The following is a 17,341-nucleotide window of genomic DNA, read 5'->3' on the forward strand; positions in this document are numbered from 1 at the left end:
GATCCAGAGCGCATGCTCCGTTCATTAATTACTGGCCACTATTTGAGCCCACAATGACTAGCGCATGCATGAAACGAATATCCGCTGCGGGATAATAAGCCCGCATTCGAAACGGCGTCCTCCGTAGAAATATAACGCGACGAATTATAAAAGAAGCCATTCAATGCCTTATCTTCATTTAGAATTTTCTCTCTTTTGACAAACGAGTCAATCTTCCGTTTACAGGTTTTGCATATTCTTCTGGGAATAGCTGATCTAATTTTACCAAAAATTTTTGTAGCATTTTCTTCGAATCCAATTGTGCGATATTTACATTGAAGAAACTCGCCTGCCAAGATGTCTTGAAATTAATCCCACAAACAAGACAAAACTCGTCTTTGCTGCGTTTGTTGTTCAATCTTTTTAGTGACGTTTTAGGTGATTGAAATTGAACAGTTGTTTTCTTTTTTCGAAGAGGAGAACTAACCGGAGTTTGATTCATGATTTCCGACTAAACCCATGCAAAGCATATTGACAGCTTTCGCGCGATGGTACGGGTTTTGGCACGTCGGTCGCTTATTAACGCTCACGCATGCGCAACAGAAACAGTTTCGACCCATGGCAGAGGTATCTTTTCCTCGCGAACTCCAGCCTAGCGAAATACAGAGAAAAGAGGCCTCTGCTAGCAGGGAACGAAATATGCCATTTTAACGTGTTTCGGGAAGGGGGCATCTAGTCAGTGAACACTTATTATGGTAACCGGGAATATTCTAAAACTCTGTCCTTGATAACGGAAGTGTTGTCTGTTAGGGTGGTCTGGTTGATAAGTGCAGTTTGCAGGGTTTCTGACGTTGCCCTCACCAAATAAAGCAAGGTTCTATTATTACACTCACGTTGCGTGAGTCCGGAAAAAATACCATACCAAGGGCAGGAACTAGAAATTCCTAGGGGGTTGGTGGAGTCTTTATGTGCTGGTGGTAGTTTTCATTAACCCGTGAAACAAAGTGTGATAGTCAAAGGTTAATAGTCAGTAAAACACAAAAGAGAACAATAGAATCAGATCACAATAAAGTGTAATATGCTAAAGTTTAGTTCACGGGTTAATGAAAATCACTCTAAAAACCTCTAATTTCTCATAACACTAGGGTTGATTTTCTTTTTATAATCACAGGATACACAATTCACTCAAAGGTGTAAATAAAGCATGTTTATTTGGCTTTTTCGCAAAATAAAGTAAGAAATGAAGAAATTCTCAATTTGAGTTACAGATACATGGCAATCAAACACTTTTGGTGGTTCTTGTAAGTATTGACAATGCTGTTGTATGGATTTACAATAAAATTCTCGAGTCTTTGGGAGTAGTATCTGAAAAGAGACAGAATCATTAAATCAGGTTTGTGAATTAAATTCTTAAATACAAATTGTTTGGGCAATCAATATTACATCTTATTTCTTATTTGTCCAAGTAATTTATAAGTTGAGTTTTATTAGGTAGGTTTATAGATGGTTCAAGGGTTTGAACAAACAACCACATTCGACTGGGAAAAATCTAACCAAACTACTAAAAACTAGACAAGATAATGTAACAAAAAACTTGCATAGAAGTTAGGTAAAATAACCCCTCCCTCAATGGACAATGGAAAATATGGTTCAACATTGTCCTAAAATCTTGATCATGCTTTAGAAATTCAAACCAGACTTGTTACCTTTTACTGTACAATGATGTTATTGATGGGTATGTGAATAAGTTTGACGAAGAACCCAATAAAACCCATGATGGCAAAGCCAATGGCTGTCGCTAGGGCAATCTTCTGGAACTCTAAAACATAGAAAACAGAAGGAATTAAACATATGAACAGAAGAATAAAATTCACTCAAGCAACCACTGTAACTTGTTCCATATTCCAAAGGTAAGTAAAAATTTTCACAAGTTTGGAATAAGTTTTGAGGGACCTTTATATTTCCATTTTTTACCTCCTGATATTCAATCTGCTAGAACATTGAATTCTTTTGATAATAAGTTAAAGACTTATAAGATTTTCCCATTGGTTTGTGTGTATGTGCTTATAGTAAGATAATTTTCTATAAAATTATATAAGGGGGTCTATCTTGTAAGTCTAGTGGTTTCTTGTGGGCCTCTTTGCCACTTACTGTCTTTGATATGATTTTTTTTAGTATAATCTTGTAAATACATCATTTGTAATAAACTAAACTTAACTGTGTCACTTTCCATAATGTTTACATTTCTAAGGGCCCTAAGACATGATGAATTTCAGTCCTATCTGTTTTCAGCAACCTGGACTAAAACTTTAGCCAGGGAGCAGAGTTGAGTTCAGCCTGAATTGTATTGTTTTCAAGCCTGGCCTGAGAAATTTACGAGATTACATGGAGATTTTCAGCCAAGTAGCCTGGGCTAAAAACCCTAGCCCAGTTTGCCAGCCTAGGCTGGAAAACTACCACCAGGCTGAAATTGATCCTAGGCTGACATGACTTGTTCATGTTATCGAAATATCAATTTTACAAATATTTGAGGGATACCAGGCAAGACTTTCAGCCCATTTTTTCAAAAAAAAATTGATTTAATAAAATTTGGTGCTGCATATAAGACAAATCCCGATTTATGTGTCTTTTAACTCAAAGTGACTTTAAAAAAGTTAAAGTTTATTGCATTAAATGTTTTGTATTAAATTTTATTTTATAAAAGTTAGGTTTAATCAACATTAGAAATTTTTTTTACACTGTGTCAGTGCCATTTTAGGACAGTTACGTTTCCCCATTTGAAGACAGATTAAAAAGTCTTTATGTGGGGCCCACATATTTAAATACCTTTACCTTTTCCTCATAGAATTAATGGTTGAAGCTTTTTTATTTCAATTCATATACAAAACTGCACGCACTTAATTCAAATGAGGCTATTCTAGCATAAATTTAGCAGAAAAGTTCCAAAACTATGTTATCTATTAATTGAATTCATCTTTTATGTGATAGTATAATATATACCCTAGAGTCTATTTTTACACAGCTAAATGAGAAAAAAAAACATAAGTAGAACTTTAAACAAAATATGTAAATGCATGACTTTTCTCAAGAAAAATGTAGTTCATTATAAAATGGATGCCTGTTGTCTTCAAGCTGGTAACTTCAATGAATGGAAGTAGAACAAAGATAAGTTTTATAATGTTAACCCATAGTTCTCTCGACTTGAAAGGTAATAAAACGCGAAGATTGGGGTAACCATATGCTACTAGTAAACGTAAAATTACAACTACAGTAACTCGACTTTTAAAATCAGTGTGTTGTAATATTTATAATTTCTCGTTTACGAATATTAAGCTTGATTAAGATCAAAAAAACGTTTTTATGTTAAAAGCATAGCAAAGAAAATCCTCTTAAGAATTTCCTAACCCTTTATCCTACCTTTTCTGTCGGGTTTCGTACATCTTTTGACAAGACGCATCGAATCTTTGGCGAACTGTTTGCACGGTTCTAATGTGTTAACAATCTGGTCCATGGTGTAGTTCCGAATCTAAAAATACAACACGGATCTTCAGAAATATGCACTCTTTATACCACATAACTCGATCGCTCGTTTTAAGAAAGCAAGATGGTCATATTTTTACCTTTTCCGATCCAAACAAGTCTTCTGTTGCTTATGATGTCGTGTCACTGAAGAGGAAGAAAGGATATGCCCCTAGAGCATTGTGGGCTTCCGACCGCTGGACAATAATATTACGGGCGAAATTCGAGGATACAGGCAACCCGTATTTTGGATCACTTCAAATTTAGATTGCTCACATCAAAAATAAAATTACTCCAAACAAATTTAAATCTACCCACATTAAATATATGATTCACATAAGAGTCCAGGTAGCCTGCTTTGGGGGGGGGGACATTGGGCGTTGAGGGGGAGGGGTCTAATTACCGCAATACCGCACAAAAATTTTCGAAAATACCGAATACCACAGAAAAAAATCGGAAATATAGCACACCACAAAGAAGGACGAAAAAAAGCCGTTGAAAAAGCTCCAACTCTTTGCGCTTACTACGCAGGCTAGAGTCCAGGGTATAGGACCAGTTGGCACTAACCACCGATACTAGAATTAGGGTAATGGTGGATGTAACGGGCGTTAACAGTCCCGTATGAGGCGCACCATCAGAGTGTAATAGAATCATTGTACAATATTTGCTGTAAGAAATAGATTCAATTTTGCAGGCGTGAATTTAGTATAAAGCCACTACGCATGACATGTGAGTAATCAGTCATCATCATATCAGTAATCAAGCGTTATAAATTTGTAAAGCTGCGAGAGCCTCGAGTTCCGTGCTAACTATATGCATTGCTTTGAGTCCTTTGACTTAAAAAGAATTCAAATCCTGCTTGTTATGTGGTTCTCAATTGCTATTCATCCCCAGGGGGATGGGAGGAGCTTTCCATTTTATAGCGGAACCGCGTGTTTAATGATGGTTTACTGTAAATGCATTTTTTGTGTCAAGTAGAGCCATTTGGCAGTCACAAGATTTTTCAGTCGCGAAGGACGTGCATTGGACAACTCAGTTATGTTAACGACAGAACAGACAAACATCATATTTTAAATTGAACAGAATTTCATTTCTTTTATAAGGACAGTAAGCTGCCAGTGTTTATTTGATAAACAAAAAGACGATTGCTAACCATAACAGGTGGACCTCAACTGCCTCAACTCCTCTTCCCTTTGCGCTCAGGATGCCTTGTGAATACACATTGCTAGATTTTAATATAAGACCACCTTGAAAAAGGGGCAAGAGGTAAGCACTTAGGTGTTACCCTCTACCGCGTAAGTGCAGTAGCTGATCTAAGGGGAGAGTTGACCACCTTCCTTCCCCTCCACCTGTAGGGGGGTTGGAGGTTCCACCTTCAATACAGAAAAGCAACATCTTCTTTTTATGAATTGAACATTTAACAAGTCGTGGTCAGCTAAGCCCTATTTCCCCTTCTCTTCGCTTTATAGTTACACCCCTGAAATAACATTTAAAAGGCTGTCGATTGAGGCTTCTTTAGCAAATTATCAAACATCGCTGCATTTCGTGACGAGAAAACCTCCTTCTGTCTGTTTTGCCTTCATTTTCCTTTGTGTTTGAAGCGTCTATTGCCGGATTTGCTGGTAAAGCAGTAGTATTTCAGGGCCGTTTGTAGTATACGCATCTTTATATTTACATAAAGTATTTGTCTCTCTAGCAGTATACAGTTTGTTCTATTCACATTTCTCACGTTTTTGTCATAACATATTTTTATCATACTTCGTCGTCTGTGTCGTCTGTGCCGCACTCTTTTCTATCCACTTTGATGTCCACATTTTTATTGCATCGCTTCCATTTCATTCTACGATTTTGGAACCAGATTTTAACTTGAGTCTCGGTGAGCATCAAGGAGGTTGCTAGTTCGTAGCGCTGGGGCCGAGTTAGGTATTTGTGAAGTTGAAATTGTCTTTCGAGTGCCAACAACTGGTGGCTGGAGAAGGCGGTCCGGGGACGCCGGTGACGACCAGATACAATCATATTTCTTGCGCTTAGATAATGCTGAGAGCAACCTACGGACAAAAACACAGACAATGATGTTTAAAGATATAGTGCGTTTAACTATCTTTATAGTGTACGTACAGGGGCGTTAGGCAGGGGGGTGGTCCAGGGGGCCCGGACCCCCTTTCTAGCAGCCAAATAAACAGTAAATGTATGATACATTATCTAAAACACAGGAGAAAATGCCTTGATAAGGCCTTTTGGGCACCCTTTCGTTAAAAATCCTGGCTACGCCGCTGATGTTATTATGGCAAAGGATTCTGGTCAAGATAATAATAAAATAGACACAAATTGTCATGGAAGACGAGGCTCGTAAGACGTAAAACGAGAAACTGAGCTTTGTCCGAACACAGAGAGAAATAACCCCAAATATTTCATATGTCCCTGAAATAAAAAAAAGACACTGCCCAAAAACAAATGTGCTTAATAAAGCAGGTTTTTTTAGCTAAAAGCGGGCACGTTTTAATTTGTTTGTCTTCAAGCGGTTTCAAGCGCAGATCTTGCACAGGCTGTCTCTGTAAAAGGTGTGTGAGGCACATGCATCAGAGGAACCTGACGCCATTGCATGCTGAACCATACAAGATCACACAAGAAAGGTCTACAGTAACCTCTAGAATCCTACTCTAAGAACGGAGAAGCACAGCAAAACAATGACACGTTGGTCGTGTGATCATCATACAACGAAAATGCTGCTTCTATGCTCTCGTTTCGAATAGAGTAAGAGAGGAGAAAGTACAAAACTGTTCCTGTAGCATGTGTACACGTCAAAACCCCTATAAACACAGGCAAAAATGACAAAAGGACGCCGTGTGTCAGTAAGCGTGCGTCAAGTGTAAATAAGTGTCTGGATGTCAGTGAATTCGGCGTCGCAGCGAGACGAGACAAGTGTGCAGATAGACAGTAAACCAATCAGCTGGAACAGTAGTTTTAAGAAGAAATCCCAGCTTTTTCACATAAAACATGAACTGACTTTAATGCGTGTTTATCTAAAGTATAGAGGCTCAGATGAAACTATCTAGCGATGCCTTTATTCTATAGTGCCTCAGGACATCTTCAAGGTTGGAAGAGGGGTCTAACCTATGTTTTCTAGCTAACCCTCAGGCCCATGAGGTTGCATGAATCACTTATGCAGCATAAGAAATAGCCATTCAACCATCGACGCCCCACCTTGACAAACAGTGCATGTCACAATGCATAGCATTTCCATAGCGCAGTATCTATGTAGGTTCACTAGTCTACGATCAACATGTAACTGACTAACCGTCAGTAGAGATACTCCTCGAATCAGGAGATTGATTTAGAGTGTAAAGCACTTTTTACTGAGAGTGGTACAACGGGCCAGCATCCCCAGCGATATTTTACCATGCCCCAATATAGTTCAATGCTGAGTGTTAAAGGAAACATCGGGCTACCGAGGAAACGATGGATTCAATGTCCCTCATGCAGAGAACAGGGTGTTTACAAAAATGCCAAGCTGACCTGACACGAGCTTGAGCCGTGTACCTTGGCTCTGGAAGCCAGGCCTTATATAGCATGTGCATCTATATGGCGGGAATTTAATAAGATGTATTTGATAAATGAGTGCACTACATTCAAGAAACTTTTAAGGGAATATGGTATAGAGTGTTGGCCCCTTGGTTGCGTAGTAGCGATGCAAACATGCCATAAGGTCGTAGACCAGGTTGTTCAACTGTGAGTAGCACACACACGGCATAAAAATGACACTTGGAAAAAAACTTGATGGCAATACACTGAACTAAGAGTTTGTTACAGACCCATTGTATACAGACTTCAAATAGGGCGCAAAGTTTGTTGACTCTCATGACTTCCGTTCGTTTATCAATAATATTTAGCAATAATATCTGGGGTTTATGTAATAGGGGATAAGGGGATCACCTATTTTTTTTACCCCTCAAGGAAAGATAGAGTAAAACAAACAGGTGAGCTGTTCCATGTTCTATTAAAGGTATATACAGCTGCTTTCAAATAACGAAAAGATTGATCACTGATAGCGCATCCTTTACGCACGCAATTCTTTAATTCGCGCAAATTGAATTAGTCGAGTAATAAGGGATAATTACGGGATCATAGAGTGATATGGTTAAGTCCACTCTCTGTTATTATAACTCTTAATTGGAGAATTTGGTTTGGTTAAAGTGGTTGACAGCACTAGACAAGCTAATTTGTAATGATAACTGTAATCAATTCAATCTGAAAACCAGCGGGTCTCTTTACAATTTGACATGAATCAAACCATTCAAGAAAAAAATCTTTTAGTATCGAAAACCAGAGAGAAATAGGGCCTGTCCATTTCAACACTTTCAAATAGAATTTAGCAATATAGGTCGAAGATTTCTATGGAAAAACGTTCCTGTTTTTACTTTAGCATACACAAGATAAAATATCACTTTTTAGGCCGGTTTCTGAATTAGTTGTCAAGATAATAGTATAATCACTTGAAAATGACATAGCAGACGAAAAATGAGTGGATTTATCATACAAAGTCATCAGGTAGGTCTCGGCTCCCTCATTCCTTCCAGAAACGACCTTCAGTGCCACAAATCAGTTATCTATTTATAGTATTTATATAACTCCCCCTCTCCCAACGAGCCAAAAAGAAAGATCTTTGGAAGGCAACACTCAAGTCTTGGGAAGTTTATCAGAGCAAGCAAAGGACTACAAGCCGACACAACTAAATAGGTACAAGACAAGGATGACTAGCCTACCTGGTGGCATGAAGTGTTGGCCACACTGGATCCACGGCGAGGGATAGACGTGATGTTCATCACAGTGCTCACAGCTGGACATGGAGTGAGGAAGATTATAGAGGAATGCTCCCCATGGCAGGGGTTCCATCCGCGGCAGCAGAATGGGTCGGCGCGTGCCGGTCGCGCTGATGGTCGCCGCTTCAGCAGACTTCTGCGACTTTCCCTCCTCCTTAAATTTGTCTTTTCGCAAGATGCTCTCGATATCAAACGCTGTGGCCTGCATGTTTGTTTACGGTAAAGCTCCTCCTTTGCGCCTGTAATCCGGCTCAAATCATATCATTAACAGCTTATTAAGTAAAGGGACCTGTGTCCGCAAGTACTAGATAGTTTGCTGGCTATGCCGGAATTCGTTTGCACATTGTCCCTCTTATTCACACGTCCAGCGTAAATTCAATTACATCCTTGCCCTGTGATTGGCACGTTAAGTTGCTATTAGTCTGTAATCTTTTGTTAATGAAAGCAGATGAAAGGTGTATAAAGGGTAAAAAAGCACGCTCACGCCCTAATCAACATTGATTAAGATATAATGTGTTGAAAGGGCTTAATCGTCAGCACTTCGAGATGCTATTGTACTGTGTAACTTTAGAATAAGAATATCAATCATCCCTCAACCGATCCCAGCTCGCAAACAATAAGGCTGTGAATCTAATTTGGATTGCGCCAAAGCAAGCCCGGATCATCGACTGCGACAAGGCAAACATTGGGACAAAATAGTGCATCACTAATCGAGCTTGAAAACCTGTTTTAGCAATTGTTACAGTCTCTGTGGATTAAAGATCTGCAAAGAAACAGTCATGGTTGACGCTTTAACAGGCAAATTTCCGTTAGGATAAAGCAGAGTTTTGCAGTCATTATGCTAAGTTAATAAGCCTTTATGAAAAGTCACTTGTCAGGGATGTCAAAATGTATTAATTGCAAGACCAAGAGGAAAGTGCCTTTTCATATGAACTAAACGGTCTTAATAAACCAGTGATATCCCCCGCGTTACTAAAAAAAACTATCTAGACTTTGACATCACACGGCGAATTAGTGAAGTAACGATCGCAAGTCAACAGTCAATTACCACGCAACACAACTAACTAGTGTTGTGATTTCACAAATCCGTAACCCCGACAATACCGTTGAGTGCGAAATCTTTCCGTCAATTCAAGGAGACTTTTGGCAGCTTAAGAAATAAAACATAAACTTAAATGCTGTAAACAATCTGTGTATTAAGCGATTTGGCCCGTCTCTGCAGTAGTCGGAATGTTCTGAGTATTTGCTCATTGGCTCCGCAGGGCTAACATTTGGCAAGCGCACGCACACGATCAAACCTGGTTCTATTATTATTCAAATACTCAATATGTCACGGTTCTAGACATCTCTTTTCATGGTTTGTCAAGTAGAATCCAAAATCTGCCTCTGACAGGAAATGGTTCTCTTTTCATCTCCAGAAATGTAATGAACGGTTTCAAAGATATGACACAAACTTCAAAAGTCCAAAATGGCCCCTTCCGTAAAATTGGGTGATACTCTACCTGAGCAGTATTCTCCTAACTTTTTTTACGTTTACTTGCCCGAATACACAAAAGTTCGGATACATTATTTGTTAACCGCGATAATCGATCTATGTTGAAAGGTTTAAGAAGCATATGGCCCTTACACTCGTCCCGATAAAGCGGTCATTATTTGCGATTAGCGTTGACAAGAAGCACTTCACACCGACCAATGAGCAACTAAATGTACATAAAAGGCTCAGTGCAAACGTTCATAAAGCCCTTTTGGTATTCGCAAACACTTAGCTAAAAGGGAGCCGGAAACTTAGAAATGTAGAGTACTAAATAAGAAAAACCCCGACCGTTTGGTTTTCTTATCTTTATTGGAGACACTTTTGCTGACCACATAACCCAAATAGAATAGGGTAATATTCAAACTGCGTACATTTATTTTTTAAAGCACTACTTTACTACAAGACTTTATCTTAAATTGCCTTATCAGTGCTATATAGCACTTTCTCCAGGATGACAATTTGGACACAAAAAAATCGCAACAAAAAGAATTACAAATGATGCTTCCCCCATCGAGGCTTATGCTCCACACGTGGATTTGTCTTCATTTTTCCAGAAGATAAGTTTTGTTGCTCTATCGCTAATTGTGTTTAGGGGTCTCTATTACATTGGAGAGAATTACTTTGCTAATTGTATTAGGAAATTTAGTGATAGTTTGAAAAGATCGATAAGGCGTTTATCACCTATTAGGAGATGGCGCCGAAAAACCAAAGGTATAATAACGGTTTATGGGGGATTGATGAGCATGCTTTATTATTTTAATAGTTTTATTAAAACAAAAACCAAATACATCTAGGCTGTTGCCAGTTTCGCAATACGTTCACGAGAGGAACCGTAAAAAATTGAACACAAATTCTACTCTAGGAATTCACTTTGATTCAGTAATCAGCTTTGATAAGCAAAATAATTATTGTAAAAGCTTTTGCGGGAAAGTTGTGATGAGTACATTAAGTTTTAAAAACAGAGTTTTACGCAGAAAAGCGAATTGGGTATTTCACACTGCTAAAAAAATTTCCATCTCCAACCATCTTACAGCATATTTTTATCACTTTTATGTAAAAACCAAACTCGTTAGAAGCAAAGGTTATGTTCTGATGTCAAACACTTATTCAAACCTCACAAAATTTAACAATTTTGCTTAGATGCCAAAAAATCACCGCGCAGAATCATATGGGAGGAAGGGCTTGGCAACCAAAATTCGGCATTACACGTTGCATTGTTTGACATATGCTTAAACATTTTGCCTTCAACTTTTATTTTCAGCTGGTTATGCACATTACCGATTCTTTAAATGTTTCAACATTTAATAAATATACAGGTTTTTTTTCTAAACAGAGCTTTAAATTGGACGAGCCCTGACTGAAAAGCTTCAAGCCTACATATGACGTAATGGAAACTACGGCTTTGTACGCAACCCCGTCCCTTTACACTTCTGGGTAATTTTCGCCACATTGAAAAATTACGGAGAAGACCCTGGGACGAGGTAGCGGCACTAAAGGGGAGGGGGAGGGGTCCGTGGGTGAGAGTTCGGATCGAGCGAAAACGTGGACTTATGAGGGAATCTTTTTCATTCTTTGGCTTGGACCGGACAAGAAAAAATGGATCACCAACACCTTCCTAAATGCTCAATTTTTAAACCAAATTGATTACAAAATTGCTATTCCGGTTTGACGTGGAATTGATTCGTTTGGCTTTGAAGTAGAAAAAGAAAATTGTCTTACTTTAGGGAGAGGTATGTTGGCTGGTCTAGTCATGCCCAGTCAATTGTTTGCGCTTGCGCACGCACAAGAAAAACATGCATTGCTACGATTACTACGGTTTTTAAAAAAACTGTTTTCGTTGTTTGTGGTGTAGAAAGCAAATTCCCTATAGTTTTCCTAGGTATGTACTCTAATACACGCGCCTCATGACTCAACAATATTTTGAAGATGAGGTGAAGAATATCGTAGTGTAGAAGTACCCACAACCCAAAAACATATATGCAAAATAAACACAACCTGACAACAAGACGAAGATACTCAGGCATCAGTTTGAGGGATAAATGGTTTTGAAGATATGAATACAACTAAGGTGATAGCAACTACTCTTTAGCCAAATGATAGCTCAGGTTCTTTGACAAATTTAAAATCGACCAAGGAAAAAAAAACGAATCACCCCTCTCAACAAAACGCTCCAAAGAGAGAAAGATCAGCAAACACAGTTCAAGACCACTTCACAGTTCAATGGCCACTCCTTGAAGGCTTGTAAAATCATCTTGGATGCCATTACGGATTGCAAAGCATTTTGGGAGATCCGGGGGGGAAATTCACAAGGGGAGGGCCAGTCAACACTCCTCTCCCCAAAGTCAGCCGGGTTTTTTTAAGTCTTTTCACCCCGAAGCCAAACAAATCAATTTCAGGTCATACAGACCCAGAATAGCAGTGTTAACAATTTTGGAATGAATTTGGTCTTAGAAAAGACAGCATTTAGAAGAGCTGTGGTGATTCATTGAAAGGAAACTATTTTCTCGTCCAGGAAAGCCAAACAAGAAAAAATCACCATGAAACCACCTTTGCTTGCAAATATCCATAAGCACAGCACTCAATTATGCCACTCCCAACATGCTCATAGCTGTATCTTTTTTTTTTGATAAAAATACAAGCAACCATCAATTTGTGCTCGCATTAGCACAGCGACGAGGGATTAAAGATGGGACCGCAAAGCACTGTTGGAAAGCTGGGATACCGCTGACTAGGTGCAGCGGTGTTTGATTTTGACGGGCTGAATCATAAAACTCAAAATAGGGGGGGGGGGGGGGAGATTGACTAGCCAGGAGTCAATGTGCTAACTACTGACATTACATATAAAATAATGAACGAAGATTTTTATATCTAAAATACGCAATGGTACTCACTCGGTATAGTGATAAACAGCGGAGGAAAGGCTCGAAATCGATCAATATTTCAGAGTGTGAAGAAAGGATCGAGTTCGCGGGGATATCGAGATAGCCACGTTTTGGGTTTGAGTTATCACTGATTGGCTAGAACTGGCGCATGCGTGCGAGAAAAAGCGGCAACCACTGAACCATTCACGTGTGCGGCATTGCCAAAACAGAGCGCGCGCAAACCTAAAGTAGAAAGAAACTATACAACATCATTCTATTTTTTTTTTTTAGTGGACTCACTCAAGGGCAAGTATCCGAATTTTTACTTCACAATATTTTTTTTCGTGGCAAAGTTGCGAGAGTTTTTTTTTATCGTTTCACAAAAATGTGCGAAGTCAAGGCGTTCTTGTTTGAAACTTCAATGTATCATGGCCTGCGCGAAGGTAAGTTTTATAACAGGCCCCTCGGATTTGAAAAGTACTGTTAGTCAGAGATCTTTGCCGGATTTATGCGTTCCAGCGATAAGTATAAGCACGCTCGTTAAACGCTTAACAATTTGAATGGAAAATCAGTGTTTCTCCGTTAATAAAAATTGCCCTTAGGCCCCCTTCCCTCCCCCTCAAGTCACTATAGTCCCCCCCCCCTCCCCAGAGCCAACCAAATGATATTCCACTTAACGAAAACGATATTTTTTTTTTTTTTCAAAGGCTAGAATTACTTGCGGGCAGCTTTCTAGAGGATCATTCGAGGGCCCTTTTGCTTGGCAGGAGTAATATACAAAGGCCAGTGATTGGATGGCTATATTAAGTTGAAGAAAAGTGGGGGATTTGCGTATCGATCCACTTTACCTTTGAAAAGAAGTCAATCAAGCCGACCTTCTGCGCTCCCGCGTCAAGTATTGCATGAATATCTGCGTAGATTACCGCTAAAAACCCGAAACCAAATTATGTTTTTCAATGATAACATTTTAAGCCCGGTTTTCCGTTTTTTCTTTTTTGGAAATAAAAGCAAAGAACACAGTCATTGACATTTATCAAAGGGTTATTGCTAGGCTTAACTTTCGGTAATCCTACCATCCAGTAATTGCTATTTTTCACATTCTGTAATAGTTCGCGGTGTTTCTTCACGCGCTTTCATTAAAAACCATTTCCAAATAACAAATCCTTTGTTCGATTTGTTTTATTGATATCACAATACCGTTTGACTGTTTTTAAGTGCTCGGCCTCTTCCTCGAAGAAGCATAAGTACCTTCTGTTAAGCGCCAACCGAGAAACAACATGACCAATGTTTCTTCTTTTATTATTGTTAGCTATGTGCGTATTTTAGAACAATAGCAAAGAGAGACCGAATTCACATGATGTCGCGGTGAACTACATAATAAGCGAGTGATCAAGTATAGTTAATACCTCAGGAAATCGAGGTCTAATGGGCTTAAAAGGCAGGTGCTAGGCTTCTAATGAATAGCTATCAAGTGAGTGTATCCTTCTCTTTGTGATAACTGAGTGATAAATATTTTTATTTAAAAACGGGCGGAAACGAACGTCCCTTCAAACCACTCATGACATATTTAATAATTTCTCTCTGAGAAAAGTTGATGCTACTCTTTTCGATGTATTTTAAAAAGAAGCTTTTCGGGAAAGTCCTTTTTACTTAAAAAAAACAGTAGCCATATTTCTTTTATCGAGAAAAAATAAACGCGAACAACGAAAGCCAAATAACAAAGTTGTATCATTATTGGGGATGTTTGTCTTTTAATTCTGAAAAAGGTTTGAAGGGCAGAAAATTGAGTTAAATCTCTTTTTCTCAAACAACTCGCGAATTTGACCTTGGAGACCTACGCAAAGTTTCCTAGTTAAACAACTTAAAACAGGCTAATACAAACATCCCTCGCATCGATAAGGGTGGCGAATGCGGCACATATAGCGAGCCAACAATCAACTATTTATCTTGCTATTCGGAGAAGTCTCCCTGCGTCACAAGTGGCTTAAATCGATTAGGTTCTATGATTTATATTGAGACGATGATAGCAGGACAGGTGTTGAACTATCTGATAATCTGTATATTCAGATACTGATAGCAAAAAGGCTAGTTCCTTCTATAAGTAAAGTAGCGCGAATATTCATTCTATGAGTAGAGTAAGGCGACTGTATTACTTCTATGAGTATAGTAGGGCGACTATTCCTTCTATGAGTAGATAAGGGCGACTATTCCTTCTATGAGTAAAGTAGGGCGACTATTCCTTTTATGAGTAGATAAGGGCGACTATTCCTTCCATGAGTGAAGCAGGGCGACTACTCTTGTTATGAGTAGAATAGGGCGACTATTCCTTCTATGAGTAGAGTAGGGGACTAATTCCTGCTATGAGCAGAGTAGGGCGACCATTCCAGCTACAAGTAAGGCGTAGCTGTCGCGAACAAGAGTATAAGGATACAAAGTTTTGTCTCCGATTTTTTTAATAGCTAATCGTGTTCCCTTGCTTAATGCCGAGCCTCTCTCTAGTCATTCCCAAGGCTGAGTGATTGTCCTGACGCCCTGTGCCTCTCCATTGAATCTAACCGAAGATACGAATATGAATATCACAGAGAACAAGAAGATTGCACGAATTACGGAAATAACTTAACACCCAAACAATGGCCAAAGCTGAAGTTTGACTTTTAAATTCTGTTTGAACCTAAAATATCGAGAAAAGTGTCGTAGTTAAACAGAGAAAGAAACCACCCCAAACAACTTAATCTTTGGTTGACTGAAGATGAAATAAACATTTGTTTAAGTTAGCTGATATTCGACATTTCGGTTGTATTCAATATCGACCTGTCGGTGGTATCCTCACAGGGTTGAAATAGGGTAAGAGACACAGATCAAGCGGTGTATTGCTCTGTCAACTATCCCTCCTCCTCATATCATCAGTAGTGCATTTGTTACTCTAAACTTGAGACAAAACTTAAAATCATGGCACAATATCAATGAACTTGTCTTCAGGTGCCTTATCAGAACCAACCACGATATTATAAACACCGAGATAAGAACGGAGATATGGCCTTTTAATATGGTGTTTTCAATCGAATTAAGGGCACGCCTCAGAAGTGTTTCACTAGGTTGACGCACTTCGCTCCACACTATCTACGATGGTCTGCTGAAAAATGCTTATAGATCAAAAAGGTCTAAGTCTTAACACCTCAATTAAATCAAGTTACAAATATTATTATAGAACTATACTCGAGATAAAACGAGTCAAAAGTAACTGATATTGTTTCTTACTATAGCGATCATCAAATCAATCATGACAATGTGACAGTTTAGAATTTTGTGGAACTGTTTACTTATAAATCCTTCAGTGTCACCTTAATGGCTAATATAACACTCGGTGTACAGGGCGTATGGCACAGAGCACGCCAAATGAACGAGGCAATCTGCACAGGTGCAGGGAACTTGTGGCGCCCGTCGTGGGTTTATTCGTCTCTATCTCACTCACGGTGTTTCTTTAGACGTGCTACCCAGCAACAGCCGAACAAATCACTCTTTAAATAAGATCAACTTCCCATTTGTGAAGTACCCGACTCTTGTGTGAAATCTAAGAAACTCGTTTTCTATTATAATAGAGAGAGTATTTCTTGGGATTGTTGAGATATTTGAATGTTTATAAGGGTTTTTTTGAAAGGAAAACGATGGTCTATGAGAATCGAATTGCGCATTTTGGGACGTGTTAAGACAATAACTTAGCATCGCCATACAGTTTGTTTTGGTAACAGTTCGCAGAATGCATACAACAGCGATCGTTATCTTTCGCATAAAGAGCTCAGTCACGCACTCAACAAACACGCCAGTGAAAAATGACCATTTAGATGCGATATCATAATGTCTACTTAGTGCCACCAGATAGCAAACTCCGTATAACCTTTTCACACCTCAACAACCAATCGAAAAATCTTTACATATGTTCTCGAAATTTGGCGGTCAATGTGAAGGTATAAAAAGCTTTGTAGAGACAATATTATTTACTTCTCTATTTCTTTTTTAAACCTGACAAACCACCACGTTTATTTATAAAATAGTGACGTTTTGGCTGTTACAGAAACTTCGGAAGACTCTGTCAAAATTTAACAACGACAGATGACTCACTCTTATGAAGTTGCATTTCCTCCCATTTCAAAAAGTTAGGAAGTCAAGCTATTAATTTTATATTATAATTTTGTAGAATATGCACTAGGCTGAACAGCTTCAAACTATAAATGGCCACTTAGACAAAGACCGAGGTCTGCTCTGTAAATTATAATGGTAACGTCTTAACCTAAAATGGCAAAATGTCAAAAATACACGAGTTCGAATCGCAAAAAAAAAAAACGAGCAACTTCCGGTAGCCAATGAGCCAGTTAATAAATCTACGTACTAAAATATCTAATACATAAATATTGATACTTTCACGATTTTTCACTAAACATTCTTTTGCGCTGTAAGCACTAAGTAAATTGTTGTTAGTCTAATGCATAAAGTAGTTTTCACTAAATTGAGGCTCAACGGAACCATTGCCATTACGAGGTCTCGGCGGCACTCGTACTGCCAGCATGAAAACACCGAGATGTTTGATAATCCGTAGGAAGTAAGTAAAACCCTAGAAGGGCACCCCTTCA

General features: G+C 38.8%; 1 protein-coding gene across 1 annotated transcript; it reads right to left on the reverse strand.

Annotated features, from left to right (window-relative positions):
• Positions 1-4,566: 4,566 nt before the first annotated feature.
• LOC5514056 (homeobox protein Hox-B4a) lies at positions 4,567-10,912 on the reverse strand. Its single transcript, XM_032383693.2, has 2 exons — positions 8,262-10,912; positions 4,567-5,546 (listed from the first exon to the last, which is right to left on the reverse strand). The coding sequence occupies exons 1-2, from the start codon at positions 8,524-8,526 to the stop codon at positions 5,251-5,253; spliced, it is 561 nt and encodes a 186-aa protein (XP_032239584.1). The 5' UTR covers positions 8,527-10,912; the 3' UTR covers positions 4,567-5,250.
• Between the last annotated feature and the right edge of the window lie 6,429 nt (positions 10,913-17,341).

The sequence above is a fragment of the Nematostella vectensis genome, chromosome 2 (genome assembly GCF_932526225.1).
Source record: "Nematostella vectensis chromosome 2, jaNemVect1.1, whole genome shotgun sequence".
Lineage (NCBI taxonomy): Eukaryota > Metazoa > Cnidaria > Anthozoa > Actiniaria > Edwardsiidae > Nematostella > Nematostella vectensis.

Excerpts from the sequence above, each read along its gene's own strand:
- LOC5514056 (XM_032383693.2), bottom strand. The coding sequence starts at position 8,526 with ATGCAGGCCACAGCGTTTGATATCGAGAGCATCTTGCGAAAAGACAAA. Across the intron at positions 5,547-8,261 it reads CCAACACTTCATGCCACCAG|GTTGCTCTCAGCATTATCTA; the intron begins GTAGGCTAGTCA and ends TTTTGTCCGTAG.